At 37.8% G+C, this 21,890-nt stretch overlaps 1 protein-coding gene across 1 annotated transcript in view; it reads right to left on the reverse strand.

Annotated features, from left to right (window-relative positions):
* The window catches only part of WWC2 (WW and C2 domain containing 2), a gene marked incomplete at both ends in the record, with an annotated part of 99,333 nt that overhangs the window by 31,210 nt on the left and 46,233 nt on the right, over nt 1-21,890 (reverse strand). Inside the window, 7 exons of the mRNA XM_080629873.1 lie at nt 3,789-4,031; nt 8,142-8,215; nt 9,147-9,293; nt 9,721-9,850; nt 14,352-14,431; nt 19,116-19,192; nt 20,177-20,380. Coding sequence (XP_080485999.1) covers nt 3,789-4,031; nt 8,142-8,215; nt 9,147-9,293; nt 9,721-9,850; nt 14,352-14,431; nt 19,116-19,192; nt 20,177-20,380 — 955 coding nt within the window. The remainder of the gene's footprint in view (nt 1-3,788; nt 4,032-8,141; nt 8,216-9,146; nt 9,294-9,720; nt 9,851-14,351; nt 14,432-19,115; nt 19,193-20,176; nt 20,381-21,890) is intronic.

Here is a 21,890-nt window from a genome sequence, read left to right on the forward strand (position 1 = left end):
TATGCAAAGTGAATGAAATACTCGAGAGTTCCCAGAATTCACTCTCTTTGAGTGTCAGATACCAGTAAAAAGACATTAAGTCCTCAATTCAGCAAAGCATGAAAAGCACTTGCTTACACCCATGCTTATTCAGTCAGCGAATCTGGGTTATGCAAAGGTGAATAAGTTACCCCGAGGTCAGCCAGGGTGCGAACTTCCACTCCACTGCCCACGCTGCATGTGCTCTTACACTGCAATAATGTGTTCATCTGCCAGTACCTGCTAGGACTGTTAAAAGCATACACGGTGTTTCATTCTTTGCTTGGGAAGGCATACATAGGAGTTTCCAAACCAAGAATTATGCTATTGGATACTCTCTCCTACCATTTTACTATTTATCAGTGCCTTGTGTCTTCTTTTAAAGTCTAACCTATCCTGCTTTATCCCAAGCAAGAGTGCTCTTCAGTAGCTCTTTAGTGGCTTTTCAATACTGAAATATCATTTTTAGCTACAAGGAAGAGGCAACGAAAATTGCTTTATGTGTTCAACTACTAATGGATAAAGGCAAGAAAGAAAATTAAAAGCTTAGAAACTTTTCTGACTGGAGCCCTCAAAACCTATAGTTTTTTCCACTGAATTTGTACTATTAAACTAAAAGGTTTGATTTTTTTGTTTGTTTGGGGCTTGTTTGTTCATTTGTTTTTTCTTTTTCTCTGAAGCAGAAGCAGAGTTTATTTCCCTTTATTATCTTGAGAATCGTGATAAAATGTATTCTATCCCACATAGTTCAGCTCCTGAAAAAACTCCTTCCTGGATGTAGTTTGATCTACTAGTAATTAAAGTAGTAGCATTAATACCTGTAGGTAAATTTTGCAAAGGTGTTAGTCACACATCACAAACACAAGCTGGATGATGAAATCACTCCTGGAAGTTCCAAGACACGCAGCGAATAATTTTGTATTTCACAACAAATTGAGATTCAAGGAATTACTTTTTCGTTTTTAATCTACATTAGTCAAAACTGGGGGATAAAACCCCCTCAAGCAACCAAAGCCAAAAAACCACTCTTCAAAACTTTCAAACAATGAACTTCCTTCTTTACGGCATAAGCAGGAAATTTAATATCCCCAAAACCATGTAAATACCTGAATAACCATCATGTTACCTATTCTGACATGGGCCTCTCTCAATCTCTCCTCTTTGCACCCCTCCTATCTAAATTAACCTACTGCTCGTTGTGGGAGCAAGACATTTTTCTCCAGTTTTGATCTTAAATTGTAACATTGCCGAGAGGGACTCAGAATCTTAAGAAAATACACTAAAAAGGTGAAGAGCAGATACTTCACCTTTCAATGCAAACTTATGTGGACATGCTTATGACAGGCATAAGAGCAGGGACCAGTTTTGCAGAAAACAGCACAATCAAGTAGTTATATCACACATTTGCTTAAATGCCTGAGATTACTTAGAAGATTTTGCCAAGGACTGAAGCAGTAACAGAAATCCCCTGACATGACGGAACCCAGAGGCAAGCAAGTAGCAAGCTTTCCACAATCTAGTTACTCCTATGTAGTTACTGGGAGGTTTCTTAAAGCAGCCAGAGTATGCACTGTCTCTGATTTTCTGAAGCTGGTATGTTATGATCTACATCTTCCTTCTCTAAATTGATTCTGTGTACATCTACCAGTGGCAATTCCAGCAAAATAACCCCGGGCAATGCTCTAATGCTTTTGTTTTAAGTCAGAACAAGTCTTCTGTTCCTTCCTCCTGTAGGAAAAAAAGAAAATAGAAAGAAACAAACCCCAACCCAGACAACCTTTGTCACATCTGTCTGACACATTCCATAGCTTCTTACACTGTTGCTTCATTATCAAATTCATTATCCAGTGAAAACACTGGATATATTGAACACGATAAACCTAAGGCATTCATGAAACCTCATGAAAGAGAACAGTAATGCAACAACAGGGCAGCACTTTGAAGATGGCATGGTTCCTTCACTGATAATGGAGAGAAGAACCTTCATCTCCAAGAAACAAAATGCTGATGGCTGACCTGATACAATTAAATGCATCCTTTTCTCCAATTAACAGTTCAGGAAAAGTTTCAGCACCTGAGTTCTACAAAATGAAGGTTTTCTTTATGTTCATAGCAGACATGCCAGAAATAATCCTCAAAACAGCATGGTGTAAAAGACTTGATGTGCTCTGAAGTCATCAAGGGAGACAGCTTTAATACCCTAAACAATTGCAGGTAGAAATTCACTGGAGATTCACTGGAATAGCAAAAAAGCAAACCAGAGGCCACCATAAATGCCACCTCAACTGGCAGTGTATGACATGAAATCTTACAGCAACATCAGAAAAAAAAAAAAAATAAAAAATTCCACATTTTCAGGAATAAAAATCCAAAGGAGAAAAATTTGAAGAAAATAGGAGTGAAAAAAATGTAAGCTCTAGCAACTACTTGTGTCACTATACATGGGGAAAAAAGCCTGCTGTTTCATTTCATCCTCACAATGAGAGACAATTTTACTTGCCCTTGGTACTTACAGTTTGGCATCAGACACGTATGAGAAAATGGTCAGATGCAGGATTTTCTTTGGCACTAAGCAAGCAAATTCAAACCACAAGACTAAGAAACCAGCTACCTATTTACAGCACGAGTCAAGACTTAGCTTTTACTTACAATGGCATATTAGCAAAATCTTAGATTTGCATTACTTATTTGTGAATGTGATTTTATTATTGATCCCTTATTCTCCATTTATTAATGGAAGTCAGAAAGCAACGGTTCCACAGTAATTCAGATACTACTAACATGTCTCCTGTAAAAATATAGTTCTAGCAGGGCATAATCCCTCTAAAACATGCTTGGATTATATACTGCAGTTTGAACTATTAGGAAGTGTACAAATATGTCTAAAAATCACATAATCTAATATACACATTCATACTTTGTAAACCCAAAATTTCCTCACTACTCAGCTACAGTTTAGGACCCAACATCTAATGCCACTAACAGGAATGTCATTGTTCAGTGAAACTGCAGCAACAGCAGGTGTTTCTTAGCACAGGGAAGTATAAAAGGCTTACAGTGCTGACTGTATTACTTCAATAAAGCATATTACACTGATACACACAATGACATTTTGCATTTATTGCATTTTATGTGAGCTAGAGGTGTCCATAAATTTATTTCCACTTACAGCTGATGAAGAGTCTATTTGTGACAGTCACCTTTGATTTTCCCGAACTCTGAATCTGGCTAAAACAATTTATTGTGGGAGTCACTTCAGTTACCAGTTAGGTAGCAGCAAGTTAGTGAAGTTTTGCAGCAATTATCCTTCTCCTCTGAACTACTCCATTCCCCTCCTCTGGTTGCATTTTTGTATGTAATAAAACTCACAATGAAATGCTTCAGATGTTGCAACGATCAAGATAATCTTTGTAACCTAAGTTCAAATAGTTTACAGCTATTATCAGAAACAAGTGAATGATGTATTGCCCTCCTGCTGGTATGTTGACATTCCTCAGTTATTTAACATCTGTCACAGACATTTTCATGGTGGTAACAAACACAGAGAAACTGATATTGCAGAGCACATACAGGGTGTTCACATTCTCTCACAGTACAGAAGACTTCTTTGTGTTTCTGCCCAGTGGGCTAATAACAAATTTAATTAAGATCTACATAGAACAGTTACTGAAGGAAAACTGCCCATCAAGGCATAGTTCAGGGTCTGCAATGAGTACAAAGGTTAGACTGCAGAAGGCAGCATTTAATATTAGAAAAGAACAATCCCTTACCTTTCAGCAAGTGCTTGACTGGGTGTGCTTTTTACAGAGAGCAGCTCTTCTTCAAGCCTTTTCCTCTCTGCTTCTAGCTGCTCTAGCTCATCTTGAGTACGTTTGCATGGTGTAATAAACTGGAGTTCCTTCAAAAGCTCTTCTTTTTCATTGATTAACATCAGTTTTTCCTTTTCCACATCCAGTGCCCCAGGCCAAGCTTCACTATCTAGCTTAGAGAGTTCAATCTTCAAGTTAGCCATGCTAAAATAAAACAGAGCAGATTTGTCTGAGCACAGCACAGCACACAAGTCCCAGGAACAAGGGAAGTGATACAGTGTTTTGAAAGCTGGCAGAATATAACAACATTTTCTGCTCAAACCCATGCATTTAGTTTTGCTTCAAAGAATGCAGACTACACCAGAAAAACAAGGTGCCTATCCAGGCCACCAGCAATATGCATACGCATTAAAAATGAGCTCCTCCTGCGTTCCAATGCCAAGTTTGAGTAGAAGTCACAACATAAATAAAAGCTCTCTTTGAAAGTGATCTGTCTGGTAACATGGTAGTGGCACTTTGCTTTACTTACTGAGGAATATGATGGAATTCTTCTCTGCTGTTGGAGGCTGCCTTGCTCCTCACAAACAGCAACTACCATGGTGAAAGAATGTGCACCATAGCCAAGATACTCACTTCAGCAGCATGCATGAATGCAAAACGTAACAGGCAAAAGCATTGCTCTTCTATGTCATTAAAATAAAAAGGTAATCGGACAGCAGCTACCTAAAAAGAAAGGAGATTATTTACTCAAAATTTTGAGTTTGTGCAACTGCTGTTCTCATTGCAGATGTTAAATCAGGGTTAAGACATCCAAGACTTGGTTAGCCATACATGTTCTGTGAACACATGCTTATAATGGAATCAGAAACCTCCCTATATCATTATTGTACTATAGCTCAGTCCTGACCAAGACAGGTTATTTCCAGTGTTCAGCCTCCAGAATCATTCTGTCTATGGGCTCAGCAACATAGCTCAAGAAGTGCAGGTCTTGCAACAAAGACTCACTGTCCCCTAGGAAAGTCTAAAAATTCCCATTATACGTGCCACATTAGCTAATACGACTAACAACTTTCAGTCACTTCCAGCCTTAGCCACACCTGAACCAGCTGCATAGCTGAAGATATGGAAGCTCTGAACTATATAACAGCTCCTAGACTTCTGCATCTCTTTCTTGTAGGCTGGAAAAAGGCAGAGAAAGCAGAAGTTAAAGCAGAAAGATATTTCCATACAACCTAGGGCAAGAGGAACTGATCTGTTACTTTTATCTGTAACTGCCATAGTTACCCTGCATCAGCTCAACAACTGATATAAGTCTGTGCAACTTCAATATTAGCAGGCACTACTTAAGGTAATGACCCATTTCTTAAACACACACAGAGATAATTTGGTATGTATAATCTTTCTGCAGTTCTGACAGATCTCTGGGAAAATGTTTTTCTTCTTTCCAGTTTGTTTTCTGTGATTAAGAAAACTAACAATATCATGCTTATTTTGCATCTCCAGTTTTAATTTTACAGTACATTAAGGCATTTATTTATGGGCAAAGCTAAGAATAGTTAATGATGAATCTAACTATCCCATTGCTTATACTAGAAGCTGAACAACTCATCTTCCCACCAAACCCCTGCAAGAACAAATTTTACTCAGGGTATTTTCACAGAAAAAACAATGTAAAATAAACAGAAATACTAGCACTGCTACCATAACCAAATGGTGGGATGAAATGAAATTAAGCATTTCAACATATTTTGCAGCTCTCACATATATCACATATATTCTACAGTCCCTTAGAAGAGCAGTAGTCAGAGGGAAAACAACTGAGTAGTTTCAGATGGATAATGAAACGTTCAGACTTTCATCTCCAGGTCACTGGTTCTAGCTAATCTTGTTCTGAAAGTACCTGCTACTGACAGCTGTTAGATGGCCTGTGGGATGCAATGGTAGTATCCAAATAGTTCCTTTGCTCCTGTGCTATAGACAACTCTCTGCGACCATAATGGACTCTTTTCAACTGCCTCACAGGCAAAAGACTGGATGGACAAGAAAATTGAACTGGTCTCACTCTTAAGGAAGTCCTTGCGTTACAGGTCAACAAGGAATATTGCCCAAATATTCATCACATCAAGACAGGACTGTAAGCACACTGTATTGGATCCTTTTGATTAACAATTGCAAATGAACTAAGTATAGTTAACATCAACATTCCACCTCTTCAAGACATTCTGCTGGCTAAGCAACATAACGTATGCAACATATGAAATTATCTTATTTTCAAGTAGAGAAGTTCACTTACATGATCCCCTCTTAGTTATTTTAACACAAAACAACTAAGTATTTTCATATTTAATATTTCAGAAAAGAATTACAGTGATGATTACAATGGCCATAGTGCCTCAGGGGGATCTAATTAGATACTGAACTTTATGTGCAAATTGGTATGTAACTTCATTAGTTCAGGATATGTATACTTTATTAAGTTCACCCAGTAGTCACTGATAAAACCAGTATGTGCAAACACTTTAAAGACTTTAACAGTGTCTTCAAGACATACATTTCTCTTATTTAAAGCTGAAAAGAATATTCATTGCTAGGTAGTTTTCAGACAAAACTGAATAAATATACCAATTTAAAGAAGAGAATTTAACCTTGAAACACACTAATGCTATATAGAACAAATACTTAGTTATGCAAAGGTAAATGAATGAACTACTGAAATTTTGACCCACATTCTTGGATGATTAATTTGTGAGGTAGTGAGACCTTGTGCTGCAGTACTCATATCCTGAACTGGTTTTCTTTTCTCTCTCTCTTTTTATTTTTCAGGTAGAAGTGGTACACTGACTTACTGCCAGGAGTTTTTTTTGTTGAAAAAGTGAGATAAAACACAATGCTGGGACTTCTCTGTTTTGACTGTGTCTTGATACCAAGGATAATCTGGATTTGGATCAATCACGCCTGAAAAAAAATGTCATCTATCCACATCATTATCTGACAATTAAAGTTATGTACATAATGATTCTGAGCCAAATTCATACATGTTCAATACTGAATAAACATAACAGCCTTAGTGCTATGATACAATCAATGCATTCATTAAATAATTCCATCATATTCCTCAATAAGCATATAAAGAATGACTGTTGTTACTAGCAAGGATGGTAGATACTACTCAGTATGAGGAGGGTATATATTTGAAATCAGGCAAAAAAACACCGGTTGATTGTGCAGCCTCCCGCCTTTAAAACATAAAACTAACTATGCCTTTACTTGGCACTTATAAACTGCAAATTTATTTTCCCAGTTTTCTACTTGACCATGCAGATTAAATGACATTTTAAGCACATTTTTCATCTGGAAAAAGAGTGCTAGTTTTTACTGTATTGCCTTCTTTAGTTCTTTAGAGTGAAAAAATAACTTTGGGTATGGCTTAAGGTTTTAGATTTCTATTCCCTTTAAATTAGAACCTCCATAACAAAAACTGTAATGTTTCTGAAGAGCTGACACCTGATTTTGTGAAAAGTATTAGAAAAATAATACAGCATTAATTAATACATTGTTAAGAGAAAGATATTCCACACACACTTTTTTTTTTTTAAATAGGAAATCTTCTCCAAGTATTATGCAGCACTTCTGGTGCACCAGAAGACATGTCATTCTAATCCTGAATGTTCTGCTTTCTGATGCCCATTCTTCAGTGCTGTGGCAATTCATCAAAATGGCCCTCCTCTCATGAGCAACCCCTGCAGAACTTTATTTGAAAGGCATTCCACATTCATCAGTGGAGCAGTTCCTGGGTTTTTTTAATCCTCAGGTTAAACCCATTAAAAAAACAAACTCCATAGTGATAACAAGTATGCAAATTATGCAAAGTCCTAGGGAAAAAAAGATATAGTTAGGCACATTAAATCTGCACTGGAAGTCTGAAGCAACTCTAAAACTGAAGAGCCTTCAGTGGCACAGTAAACTGAAAGGATGATCCCAAAGAAGCATAAAATGGGCATAAATAACCTAGTGACTCCTTTCAGTGGTAATCTACCTCGCTCTATTCCATTAATCCTGGAACTGATATTAATGTGTCACCGTCTTTATTTTCTTTCTTAATACGTTCAACTTAGCATTAAACGTAGACCTACTTTTCAAAAGCGCCAACTGCTCCTGAAAGTCTGTGCATTCTGAAGGAAAAGAAGCACTTTGCAGTGATGCCCACTTGCCTCAGGAGAGCAGCCCACTAGATGTCACTGCGAGCACAATGTTAGTGCTGCAGAGATAGTCAGCTTCAAGGCTGTATCTTAACAAAGCAGCTAACCCTATTACCTTCTTTTTGCCTCTTCATATTGAAGACTTAGCCTGACCTTCTCTGCTAAATTTGATCTACTTCTTGCTCCAACCTGTTGAAAAAAGAAACAGCCTTATTAATGTGTAAAACTGTTAAACGAATCAACACCACCTATGCACAAGCTAAAAAAATTATGACTTAAAAGACTAAAACCACACCCACCTGCAGCCACATACTTGCTGTTAAATGCCTAGTTAGGAATCTACTCAGACGTACAAAACAGTGCTGTTTTCTTCTGATCCAGTTCATCTATTTTTAACTCTATATTACCAATTGTCCATATTACATTGGGGTAAAGCAAAAGCATTTTCTAACAAGTCTCACAGTGCTTACACCTAAGATTTTGATCTACTTTAGAACTCAGTCAGTCAAAGACTTCAAGAAATTTGCTACAAAACATAGCTTAGCTCTTTGTTTGGAAAACCTTGTACAGTCTTTTCCTTATAAACTTAGCTCACAGAACTTCAAAGGTGGTACAAAAATAAAGCACAGATTTCTGTATATGTAAAATACAGTCAATGAAACAGAGAAGGTTTTTAATGAATTACTGAACAAGTAGTTCCACTGACAGTTTTTCAGCTGCATGAAATGAAATCACACATTTAAATTCTGAGATCTTGTTTCTGAAAATTAAAAGCACCTTCATGTTGAATTAAGCCTGTCAGGTGAAACGTACCCTATGGACAAATCAAAAAATGCTATCTGCTTATGCTGATCTTCACTGTACTGCAACTATTTGATTAAATCAGATTGTCATAAATGCTTCATGCCAAACATGTAGGTTCATCTTCATTTAAAATTTAAAGGGAGGAAAATCAGATAACTGATTCTAATTAATTCTCTCAAACCTCTGTGTGTGTATATATATATATATACACACACACCTATCAGCAATAGAAAATAACCACTTAATTCCAGTTCCATTAACTGCAGCATTTTGATTCAATTTCTCTTTACATTTGATAAGATTGAAAAAAGCTCACCTCACCAGAAATGTCAGTCTGAGACCCTGTATCCAGAGTTTGTCTGGGAAAACACCGCTGGGGGTTTACAGAGCTGGAACTCAAGTCTGGTTCTGATGTCCTAATGGTCTGGTCAAGTCTGAATTTCTCTCTCAGCTTTGCAAGACTCTGTCCAGGAAACAGAGGAGGAGGTGGTGTTAAAGTTCCTTTGCACTTTATTGTGTTTAAACCAGTGTACCTTCAAAAGATGTTTACATGGAAGATGAAAATATTAGAACTCTGGGTTTACTTACTATTAAACTATCCTTTTAATCAAGCAGTTGGTAGGTGACTCTAAGGGAGACCAACACCTGTGACAACGTAAAAACTACTCGTGGTTTTGTGTGTCTCAGTTTTTGTTCTCTGACTGATATAGAGTGATTTTTTTAACTAGAAACATCACAGGCTTCACTCTGAAAATTCATTTTAATACTAGTATGGCTCAAAGAATTTTGAGAATCCCTTGAGAAGCATAAATTGCAAAGTATTTATCATCAGGAAAGCAAACTGCGTTAAACCAAATCCACACAAAACTTACATCAGCCGTTCAAAATACCTTCATTAAATCTTGCTTTTCTCTCTCCCCTGAGCTTATAGCCTTTCTGATGGACTTCAGTTCACTCAGGATGGCTTTGGCCTCACACAGTTCATACCCACTCTGGCCTCCAGACATTTTTTGGTCAATTCTGTGGAAAGAGAGAATATTAATACCAGGTACAGAAAATAATACTAACATCTCTACTGTGCTGCTTCAGGCAGAAGCATAGTTAGAAGGGAAGGAGATAAAAGACACCATTTCCTGTAACAGACATGCAAAGAGGAAAAAGGACATTGAAGTCTCCACTAAAATACTTAATCCTTGGCAAAAATGTCAAGCTATCTAACATAGACACAATGCTCAGTGAACGGCTTTTGCTGACATCAGATATTCAAGGGAAAAATACCTCTGCTTGCTTTAAAACTACCTCAGCAAAAATACTGGGGCCTTACTCAACAAGCAATTCTAGTTGATCTAGTCTCAAAGACATAAGGGGCACAGAGCACTGAAAACTCCTACACATGCTACCAGGAGCATAGCATTATTGCTGACAAAGCTGTCAAAATACCCATCCCCATCATAACTCTCTGCAGAACAGAAATAGCTTTTGGGTACACTTTTCATACTATTAACTGTGATCCTTACAGAAGCAGAATTTTTTAGTAGCAGTATTCCTTTATCCATACCCACACCATGACAGGGCAGACGGGCAAGCTTCCTGTCACTCAGCAGCCTTGCAGAACAGAAATGTAACCAGCACCATTCTTGTCTCAGCTTCCCTCTCGTTCACCCTAATCCTAGGCATTAACCGTGTGGAACAGCTGTTCTACTCAGCCAGTCACACCAGGCTCTCTTTATTCACAAAATCTCTGGATAATTAACACCATATGTCATAGATTGGGCAATTCATTAAATTCCTGGACTATCAATGACTTTAAAAACTGTAACTTGAAAATAACAAGACAAAAAAGCCCCTAAACTTTGAGATAAAAAGATATTTCATTTTAATATTTCCATATTTACTTCAAGAACTACAGTTTGTAAACACATTCTCCGATCTCTAGTTTAAACGAGTACTTCATAGCATTGCAGAAATGACTGCAGCTGTGCTTCACAAAATTAAAACCAACACCCATTTTCACAAAAGTCAAGCATTTAGTAGAGAATACGTTCTTTTATAATGCAACTGGTTGTTTTTATCACCATCCATCATCTTTGCTGGAAGACATTAACCTTGTGAGCAAGGAATGAGCAAACATTTCAATGATCTAAAGTGAACTTGAGCATCCCCTGCAAGAACATCAACTTGCACAAAACACCTGTAACTGTATTCTATTTTTTTTCCAGTTTTGTGCACAAAGATACAAAGGTTCTGAAGCAGTCTTTAAGGCTGTGAGTATCTCTGCTTTCCTTTCTTCAAATTTCAGTTTTTGTACAAACTAGAACTGCATTTGTCTAAGAAAATTACCTATGTGAGACAGTATTAATTCCTATTCAAGGATGTATTTGTTTCAGCTTGAAAGTTCCTCAAACTCTTTCATAGGTAGGCACTTACTACCTGACAACACTCAATTTTTGGTAACTTATCAGGTTGCTAAGGTCAAATAGATACAGGGTAGTCCAACAATTGGGATCATGAATGAAAAGTTAGGTAATACACCACATGCTGCCTAGTAATATGATGTGCCACATTCAAATTGCAACTGCTTTACTCTGTTTATAATTAAGATGGACAAGAAGGATCTCTGACATATAGGATATTCCATCATCCTGTTTTAAATTAATGGGATTAGTACTGTTTGAAGGTGGCTGACTGAATTTTAAAAACAAAACGTCCATTGTGTTTCTGTGGAATGCTGTTGACAGTTTCTGAAACATGCTTTGGATTCCTATCAAAATGGCTTGTGAGCAAGCTGCTTTGAAACAATACTTCATTGTTGAATTAATATAATAAAACCAGCATGATTGGCTAACCTTTAATCCTGGGACAGCAGCATGAGTTTTTATTACCTTAAGCTTTAGAATGAATGTGCCTTTCTTCTAAATTTTGTTTCAAATGAAATCTGATTTATGGTTAAATAGATTCAATCAACTATCCTTTTCTCCCTACGCTCCTCACGAGGCTTTATATATTGAAATAACAAATCTTACATTTGTTTCAGTCAAAATGAAGGAGGATAGAGACTCGACTGGCACAGAATCACAGAATCATAGAATAGTTAGGGTTGGAAAGGACCTTAAGATAATCTCGTTCCAACCCCCCTGCCATGGGCAGGGACACCTCACACTAAACATGTCACCCAAGGCTCTGTCCAACCCAGGTTTGAGCACTGCCAGGGATGGAGCATTCACAACCTCCCTGGGCAACCCATTCCAGTGCCTCACCACCCTCTCACTAAAGAATTTCTTCCTTAGATCCAATCTAAACTTCCCCTGTTTAAGTTTGAACCCATTACCCCTTGCTCTATCACTACAGTCCCTGATGAATAGTCCCTCCCCAGCATCCTTATAGGCCCCCTTCAGATACTGGAAGGCTGTTATGAGGTCTCCACGCAGCCTTCTCTTCTCCAGGCTGAACAGCCCCAACTTTCTCAGCCTATCTTCATACGGGAGGTGCTCCAGTCCCCTGATCATCCTCGTGGCCCTCCTCTGGACTTGTTCCAACAGTCCCATGTCCTTTTTATGTTGAGGACACCAGAACTGCACACAATACTCCAAGTGAGGTCTCACGAGAGCAGAGTAGAGGGGCAAGATCACCTCCTTCAACCTGCTGGTCACGCTCCTCTTGATGCAGCCCAGGATAAGGTTGGCTTTCTGGGCTGTGAGCGCACACTGAAGCCGGCTCATGTTCATTTTCTCATGACCAACACCCCCAAGTCCTCTGCAGGGCTGCTCTGAATCTCTTCTCTGCCCAACCTGTAGCTGTGCCTGGGATTGCTCCAACCCAGGTGGAGGACCTTGCACTTGGCATGGTTAAACGTCATAAGGTTGGCATCAGTCCCCCTCACAAGCGTGTCGAGGTCCCTCTGGATGGCATCCCTTCCCTCTGGCGTATCAACCGAACCACACAGCTTGGTGTCATCGGCAAACTTGCTGAGGGCGCACTCAATCCCACTGTCCATGTCACCGACAAAGATGTTGAACAAGACCGGTCCCAACACCGATCCCTGAGGGACACCACTCGTTACTGGTCTCCAGCCGGACATCGAGCCATTGACCACAACTCTTTGTGTGTGGCCATCCAGCCAGTTCTTTATCCACCGAGTGGTCCACCCATCAAATTGATGTCTCTCCAATTTAGAGACAAGGATGTTGTGTGGGATCCTCCTATGGTGCTGAGGGTTTTCAGTTTCCAATTGCTTTCAAACTCTTCATACCAGAAAACCGTTTCTCATCCATTTTGGCAGGTCCCTAATTATGACTGACCATTTCCTGGACGGGAAATTTTTCCTCACACTTAAAAAAAAAAATTCCTGCTGATCTATCAAAACACAAGCAAGAGCCCACAAGATATTCTGTTTAGGATTCGGCACTGAACCCCAGTCACAGACGCTCTGTCATCCTTTGCAAATCACTTTTCTGCATTTTATTTACCTGGAAGATGGAAATGCAATTGATGCACTTCTCTTCTCCCACCTTTTGTCCATCTTCCCCATATATTCTGTAAGACCTCCAGCATAGAGATTATCACTTATCTGACAGCACACTGCCATACACAGGAGATCCAGAGAAAGAGGGTCAGTGAATCCAGACAATATTACTTTCAATGCTACAACATTGCTTTCTGCTATTGGAACTAGCATACTAATAGCTCACAGCTCAGCATTTTACTGTTCAAATGTATCCTTAATGTATGGGTACATACCACAATACAGAAAATAACTAGCATTAATAAATTTCTGTTCACATTAGTCAAGAAAACATGCTTGTTAGTAAGGTTTCTTCTGCAGCAAGTTCTCTGTGGTGACAGTTCCAGTAATGTTTAATACTTTAGGGCCCAACTTCGTAAGTCAGAAGCAGCAGGGAATGCTCAAACTGAAAAAATTCATCCCTTAATAATCCAACTAGTTAAATACCCAGAATGCTCACCCGGTTCAGCATCAGCCCTTTGGACATCAGGCATCCCAGCAACTGGAACAAAGAAAGTCAGGTCTCTAATTCTCAAATTGTGACTCATTTCAAACCCTGCACAGCTGCACATCTTTTATACCTCCGAGAACAGCACCTTCCCCTCACTCTCTTTTGAGCTCAGAAATTGGGAAGGAGGAAATAAAAACCTGTATTTCCTAACTACCTTTTTCAATTTTGTAAAAAAAAAATGTTTAAATGGGACACGCAAAGCAGCTGAATTGTTTTCTGGGACCCTTTCCCACTGCCTTTCTTTCTGCCTCTTCGTAACACAAGCTACTTCATGGAGAAAAAAAAAAAATAGGAGGGGGAACAGATTTCTCATGTTAACACTTGCACAATAGGTTTGCCATTTCTACAGATTGCCTGCTTCCTAACAGCAACAACACGAGTTATTAGATTCTCATTTTTCCCCAGTAATTGTCTTACATAAGATGGATTCAATTCCATGCCAAAAAAAAAAAAAAAAAAGGAAAGAAACTGATCGACTGAATTAAGTCAGTTTCAACTCTTTTACTCACTGTTGCAGTGTTTCAAAACCCTGTTCCTTGTACAGCAGCTCCTGCTTCATCTGAGAGAGTTCCCTCTTCAGCTTCTTAACCTTGTGTGTTAAATCAAAGCAAGAATTAGAAAATTCCTCTTGTTAAACAGCACAACACATGGCTTTGAACAATTAACGTAGTCTCTACATCAGATGAGAAAAAAAGAGAGAGTAAATTGCTCTACTGACACATATTAAAAACAAAAGGATCGGCTCTCTTCCTGATGTCTATGGGCAACATGTTTCAGTATTAAAGGGACACAAGCAGATTAAATCACATTCCTTATTTGTATCAATACCACACTGTGTTATTAAACCTGAGAGAACTTTAACAAGTAATTTACTTCTCACTTGTTAAGCATGCATTCCAACTGTCCTACAGGGACATGCCTGTTTATTTTTAGGCTGCTTATTTTTTTCACCCTTTCATTTCAGGAGCCTCTCGCATCATTTGCACTGTAAAAGACCAAGTTTGGACTATTTTTTTTTCCTTTCTCTTACGAGCCATCCTTTTTTACAAAGCTTTATGAACACTGGATCGCTAAATATATAGTTCACATTCATTTCACACATAGACAACAATCACTAAACGTATCTGGATTTCAAATATATGAAACTACTTAGTAAAAATGTCTTTGACATAAGAACCCCTGCTTTCCCTAAATCTGCATGCTCAATAGGCTTTTTCATCTTCATACTGCTATTTCAGATGTTAGCAGATATGAGACCACCACCAAATATTTATGAATATAGATTAAATAAAAAAATCCTCTATTTAACATTTCATGTCATACTTCCCAAATATGCTAAGCCAAAGTTTCTGGACCACCTACTAAGGACTGTACTTTAGTACAAATTAAAATTAATCCTCAGCATAGGATTACAGAGGCAGAAATGCCTTCTTGAAATGCAGACTCCCAAATTTCAGGTTTTGTGCATCTATACCTGGCTGATTCGCACTCTCCATTCTAGCCAGATACTGTTAGGATTTTAGCTTTCCCTTAGTAAGGTGAAAAAAGGAAGAGCCTGCTGGAAGTCCCCTGCTATCACCTACCACTGTGAAATTCTTGCTGATTTTCATATAGGTCCTCAGATATTCAACTCTTCTGAAAACAGGTTTCTATTAAACCATCCCATTAAAAAGGAGTTTTGACCAATTTAACTGAAATTAATTTCGAAACATGTCTTCAAGACTTTTTGTACCCAAATCCCTTCAGACATCTTGCTTGGTGCTGTTCATCAAATAGAAAATATAATAATAATAATAATAATAATAATAATAATAATAATAATAATAATAATATTCCCAATGTACCAGGTGAGTAAAAGTACTAAGCATCAGCAGCTGCTGTAGCTTTCCAAAAGACCCAAAATTCTTTCTATGTCTAAAATAACCAGTGATTTGTGGAGTCTTTGTATGGGTTTGTGAATGATAGTCATTCAAGTTTGTAGCTTCTGGCTAATGTTTTTTGTGACAGAAATAAAATGCTTTTAAACTCCATTTTCTCCAAAGCAAAATCTGTTCTCTCAATGAAGGGTTAGGTTCGGGCTGTCAGAAACTAACGTCACTAGTTGCTTTACTTGACAGAAACCTGTTTTTATTTTGACTGTACTGAATACTTAGCAGAATAAACAGAGAATAAATACAGATCCAGAGCTCCTTAATGGTTTCTTCCCCGACTAGCACAAAACCCCCAGGAATAATCTCTCATGTGTTCTGATCAAGGTTATAGAAAATGAAGAGATATCACCTCTGTGTTCCAGGTAATGTGTAAAATCTGAAAGAAGTCTCAGCTTTTCTGAGAAACATAGAATGGTTACAGTTTTTCTTTAAAATCAGAAATGTGAATTTATAGTAATAGTAGAAGGCATACTTGATTTCAACTTAGAGGATTGGATCTCTCGGAAACCCTTACAGAAACCCTCAAGGATCATCTTCTGAGTGTCCTCTGCTGTGATTCATCATCATTTCATTATCAGGAAATGTGAGTTAGGCACATTATCCTAGAAGGACGTGACCTACATCGTAATATAGGCTTTGTGTTTACTGCATCATACTTGCATTAAACTACTCTTCTGCTCCTTGTCTTCTCCTTCAGATCTTTCATATAGTTCCTGCTTTTTCAGAACTCTTCACTTGTTTTATGATTCACCCCCTTCCTACTGCCTCTGTACATAATCTTAAGTCGCCTAACAGGCCTCTCGCTTCCTACTTCTAACTGCATCTTTAAGCATGCTCCTGTGCTAACCTCCTTTTATTCCTGGCACTTGAGTACTAATGGAACAACAACCACCCCTCCCCTTGTTATTTTATAAAGGTGCATCCCCTACTCACTGCATATACATAAAACATACTGTGATCACATATGCTTTAGTGTTGTTTGAATTATCTTACTGATTACTAACTAAGATCCCAAATGGTCCCGCTCAAAGTCCATTGCAGGATCAGATCTTTCAGTTTTAATCTTGGGAGAAAGATCTTTCTTCTCCTGTGTATTTTAACAGTTGTCTGATTTTTGTCATATTTTCTCCATGACCTATTGCACAATAGGCATTTCATGTATCCAAAAGATTCCACATGCATATATTAAGCACAGCTAACAAGGAAAAGGCCAAAGGTCAATTCAGAACTTGCTTGAACGCTGAGTTTCCCCCCTCCAGCCACCATTAACCTGATGATACCAGTAAGCCTCAGCCAGTGAGAAACAGATTTAGTACATCTGACCTAATAATTCACTAAACAATGGGTAAATCCTAACCAGCTGGCTAGCAGCTTACTAATGACTAACTTTGTTTCCCATTAAGTCCAAGCATGCATATACTGTAAAATGCCAAAAGGTGGCATATTAGCAAGCATCCTCAAACATTCAAATAAGGGTAAACTATTATAATAGTCATACCTCTCTTGCCAACTTCCATGAAAATCATTTTCCAGCCCTAGCATGACAGGGCTCCACTTTTTCTTATCTCAATGACTGTCATATCCAGTGGCTTTGGATGACAACACACTCTATGCTGATACAGGTATTCTTTGACTGCACCCTCCTACACTCTGCAGACAAGATTTGGGTCACCTATTTTAGGCACACATGCAACTTGGACTTTGCGATACCAATAAATCAGGTGTTGGGAACCAGCAGGATTAGGCTCTTTGGCTACAAGAAATAACGAAGAGAAGAAAGCACCCCCCAAAAATGAATTACTTTAACACATCTACCTCTTTCCTCAGTGAACAAAATTGTAACTCTGCCGCCAAGAGGCGATTCAGTGTTTCTGCACCTTGAGCTGGGAAGTGATCAGAGCTAAAAAATGAGAAAAACTGAACACAGAACCAGGTCTGACTTTTCCCTTCTTTGACTTCTTGGTGACAGCGTTTAAATTTTGTCCTGTGTTTTGTTCTTTAACAACACTGTTAAATTTCCCAAACATACTAGTGATCTCCTTGCCAAAGGGAACATCTGTTACTGCTCCACTCATTTTAGAAAGAAGCTCTCACCTTGTTTTTGCATTCTTATTCCTGACAGGGTTCTAACTGCTATTGATTCTCCCTACTAAAATTACAAAATTTTTCCTCCCACCTCCTCCAGTGTTGGAATAAGTTCTCTCACCAACCATTTCCCTTGTCCTTAAAGGATAAGGGACTACAAATTGATATTGGTAAGGATGAACAGGTGTAAAAGCAGTCAGGAGGGCAATATCCAGATGCCGGTTTTACAGTGACTTCCACCCCTGATTTATACTGGATTTTAAAATGTTAATGAGCTATTCCACAATCCATTTTAAACATTAATTGTTTGGATTCCTAATCATAACTCTTACTCTAGGTGAAGGAAGATGTTACTCTTGGAGGCTCCTAGGAGTGCTGCTCTCTGCAGAAACCAGGAGGGGGCAATGGAAGAGCTGAGTAACTGCTGTCGTTTGTGCTCCTGAGAGTCTGTCTATTCCAGCCCTTATCGAAAGACTATGCTGTGAGATGCTGTCTTTTTGGCCTGTATGGTTTGGTCTAATTTTTTTCATTACTAACTACAGAAAGTCTAGACTATCCAAAGAGCATTACATGCCACAGATTAAATAAATTAACTCCCTGTATAGATTTTAAATGTCTTCCAAACCATTTCCTCCTTATTCAAAATAAATTCACTAAAGACTAATCTGTGAATGAAAGTTCTTTATATGAAGTCTGTAGTGACCATACTGAACACAGCTGACCAAATAATGGGTATTTGTTCGTTAGTAATTCCAAAACGCAAACACAAACTTTCATTCTTGTTCTGAACTGTTCCATTTTGACATAACAGAGCAAAGTTTCACACCATTACCGAAAAGTGGTTTGTAAACCAACAGAAATTTGTGAGGCAGTTCATGTAGCTAATGGTGTATTTCTCACAGAAGAAAACCTGTGTAAGAACAGTCATGTAGCTGCAGCTCACCTTGGCCTACTACTTTCCTATTTTCACCCACAGACTTTTACTCTTCCTCTCAAAAACAAAAGCATACAAGTGAAAATAGTTATCAGATTTATTTAAACCCACATCTGATTAGAATATCTGCCAGTTTCCCCAAAATGTGTTATCTGAAAGTAACAGACAGCTTTAAAAGTTAATTAAAAACCTCTGAATGGTATTTAATGAGAATACTAAGAGGTTTCAGTACAAGTGGATAAGATATGTCTGCTAGTTCAAGCTTTGCTTGTTCTATACTCGCAAACTTTGCACACAGAATACAAATGAATATGAATTCTCACCCTTAATCTTGTAGTGGAGATTTCAGCCTTCAGAATGTCAGGGTCATACTTTGTGCTTGATGAGGAGCTTGAGAACACTTTTTTTAAAAGACAAAAAAGGACAAATATTTAAGGATGTTTGAATGATTAAGTAGTTTCTTTCTTGAGGAATCCACATTGATCTAAAAAGTGCAGTAAAACATGTAATACTTAAAAAAAAACCAAACCAACCAAAACATATCGTTTATAAAGTAGTCAGCATTGCAGGATGGCAATAATTAATAATCAAAATTTCCCCCCTTCTTCCCCTACTACTATTCGGTATCTCTCCTCTTTTGCTTATCCCAGGATCCTAAAGTAGTACTTTATTCTTCCTGGCTTTCTACCCTTTGCTTTCTGTTCCTATTCTTCTAGCTGATCCATCTTGTGATCACCTCTTCCTTCTTCTAAGGAGATTTCTGGAAAGCAGAAGATTTATTCAGAAGCCTCAGAGGTCTGCCACTCAGTTCTTTCACAGCTGCACATGTTACTTTATCGCACTATGAACTTCTAAGAGAGATGTTTGACCATCAGCCTCTGACAGCAATCTACTGCAATGCCAATTCCTTGACCACCATTGTAACATATATCTCTACTTCACTCCTGATCACAGCACACAGGCTACAAAATTGTTATATGCTGCTCTTACAAAGACCCAACAAATTCCCCTCTTGGCCTACTGAAAACACCTCTCACGCAGTAGGGCCATTTCAGTATGCAGCTGGGAAGGCAAGAGGTCCTATTGATTTGAACCTAGATTTGGCAGAATATTGTTCTGACAAACTGCATGACAAAACAGATTTCAGAGCCAACTGCTCTAAAGCATGGCTCAAAGGAGTTCAATTGTATCACAGCGAAAAAGGGTTCTCTCCAGCAGAATACCTTTATATTAAATAATAATACAAAAAGTAGGGATGCTATCTCTAAAAAAGTCAGAGTACAAGGTGTTCCTAGCAAACCTTGAAAATTCATCCTAAAGAGGAACAGGATCCCCTGCAAAGCATAGATCAAAGAAGCTACATTGTATTCTCTACTGTACTTACAGCTTGTACGAGAGCTTGATTTTTCTTTGTAGGCACCATTCAACCGTACATACTCATCCAGTGCAAGTGCTAGTCTCTGTTCTTTCACCTGGTACAGTTCTTTCTGAGTGCTGAGAGCATCCTGGGCTATCATAAGATAATCTTTTAACATTCTCTCTTGTTCTTGCCTCCATTGTTTCCTGGGATCTTCTATTTGTGTTGTTTCTTCATAGGAGAAAAAGAAAGGATTTAAAGAGACCTCTGCTGAAATCCATTGACAACTAAACTGTTTCTTTGTCTGTAATTCACAGCTATAGAAATCTAAACCATAGTTTGCCTTTGGTTACTAAGCAAATGCTCAGTTTTTTTCAAGTTTTTCTTTGCCACAATAGTGTGTGTAAGAAGCACTATTCAAGGGATCAACAGGTAAATGCTTATGTAGATGATTCCCACACCTTCAAGCCTGAATGAATAACATCCTAAACCTCAAGAAAAAAAATTTTCTTTTTTTTTGCATCAGAGTGTTTGGAAATAATTGGACAAAAAAAGTCTTTCAATGACATCTTAAAATGGAATGCATTTCTGAACAAAAATGAAAAGTAAGCTGAGCTATTACATTTTTTTACACCCCCCACCTCCCCACTTCATTAATTTTTACAGTCATGTGTTATTCATGTTTTATAGTGGTTATCTCTCTCCTTTCCCTCTACAAAAACACTTTTATCTTTTCCCCTGTTAACTGAACTAACAGATCATTAACTCTCCAGATCATCTCACCTAACTCTATTCTTATCCCTGCTAGGCATCTGATCCCAGATACAACTTTCTTTTTTATGGTCAATAAACACAGACGGCCACCCTCAGAGGGCACTTCATCAAAGACAGCTGCCCAAGATACATGGGACTGAACTGACTTTGAGATGTCCACTTCTTCCTGCCAACTACCCAGGTATAAATGAAGAGGCTGGAACAGGCCCTTAATATTCATGAAGGGCTTCAGGTCAACCATTTTAACTCCAGCAGCCACACAGAAGATGGATTTGCACAGAATGCAGACAAGAGGGTCGGACATATCATACTAGTATACATTAAGAAAGTATGTGATGAGATCAATCTAAATGCAGGTTTTTAAGATTTATAGGGTTTTTTTTTAAAATGTAAACAATGCAAAGAGGAAGAGTTACAACTGAATGCTCAACCTTATTATTAATATTTCCTGACTTAGTTGAGCACTTTTTGCAGTTGTACTGCAAATAGTAAAATAATAAATAATAATTTAATATTTAATATATATTTATATTTAGATATAATATATATACTATTATATATATAATATATACATATATACATATATGTATATGTATATATTATATATAAATATATAATTTTTATATAATTTATATAATTTAATAATAAATTTATAATATTTAATATAATATATTTAATAAATAAATAATAAAATAATAAATACTCTTCCTTTAAAGCTGTACTAAGTACAAACACATTCTGATAAGGCATAGCCATGAAAAGATTGAAAGCTAAATGCAAACATGTACCACACTGCATTTTTTTTGTAAGTTACTACTATAAATCCTGAGAGATAAAAAGCAACATTTAATACCAAAGTATTTAAATGCATAGTATTTACTTCAGAATTTTTCTGCAAAAAGGAGGAGAGAAGTTTATTCTCTGGTTAGATTTCTGCCACTTCAGTTCTCTGAATTGTTTTACTGTG

Source organism: Psittacula echo, assembly GCF_963264785.1.
Source record: "Psittacula echo genome assembly, chromosome: 1".
NCBI classification, from domain to species: Eukaryota; Metazoa; Chordata; class Aves; order Psittaciformes; family Psittacidae; genus Psittacula; species Psittacula echo.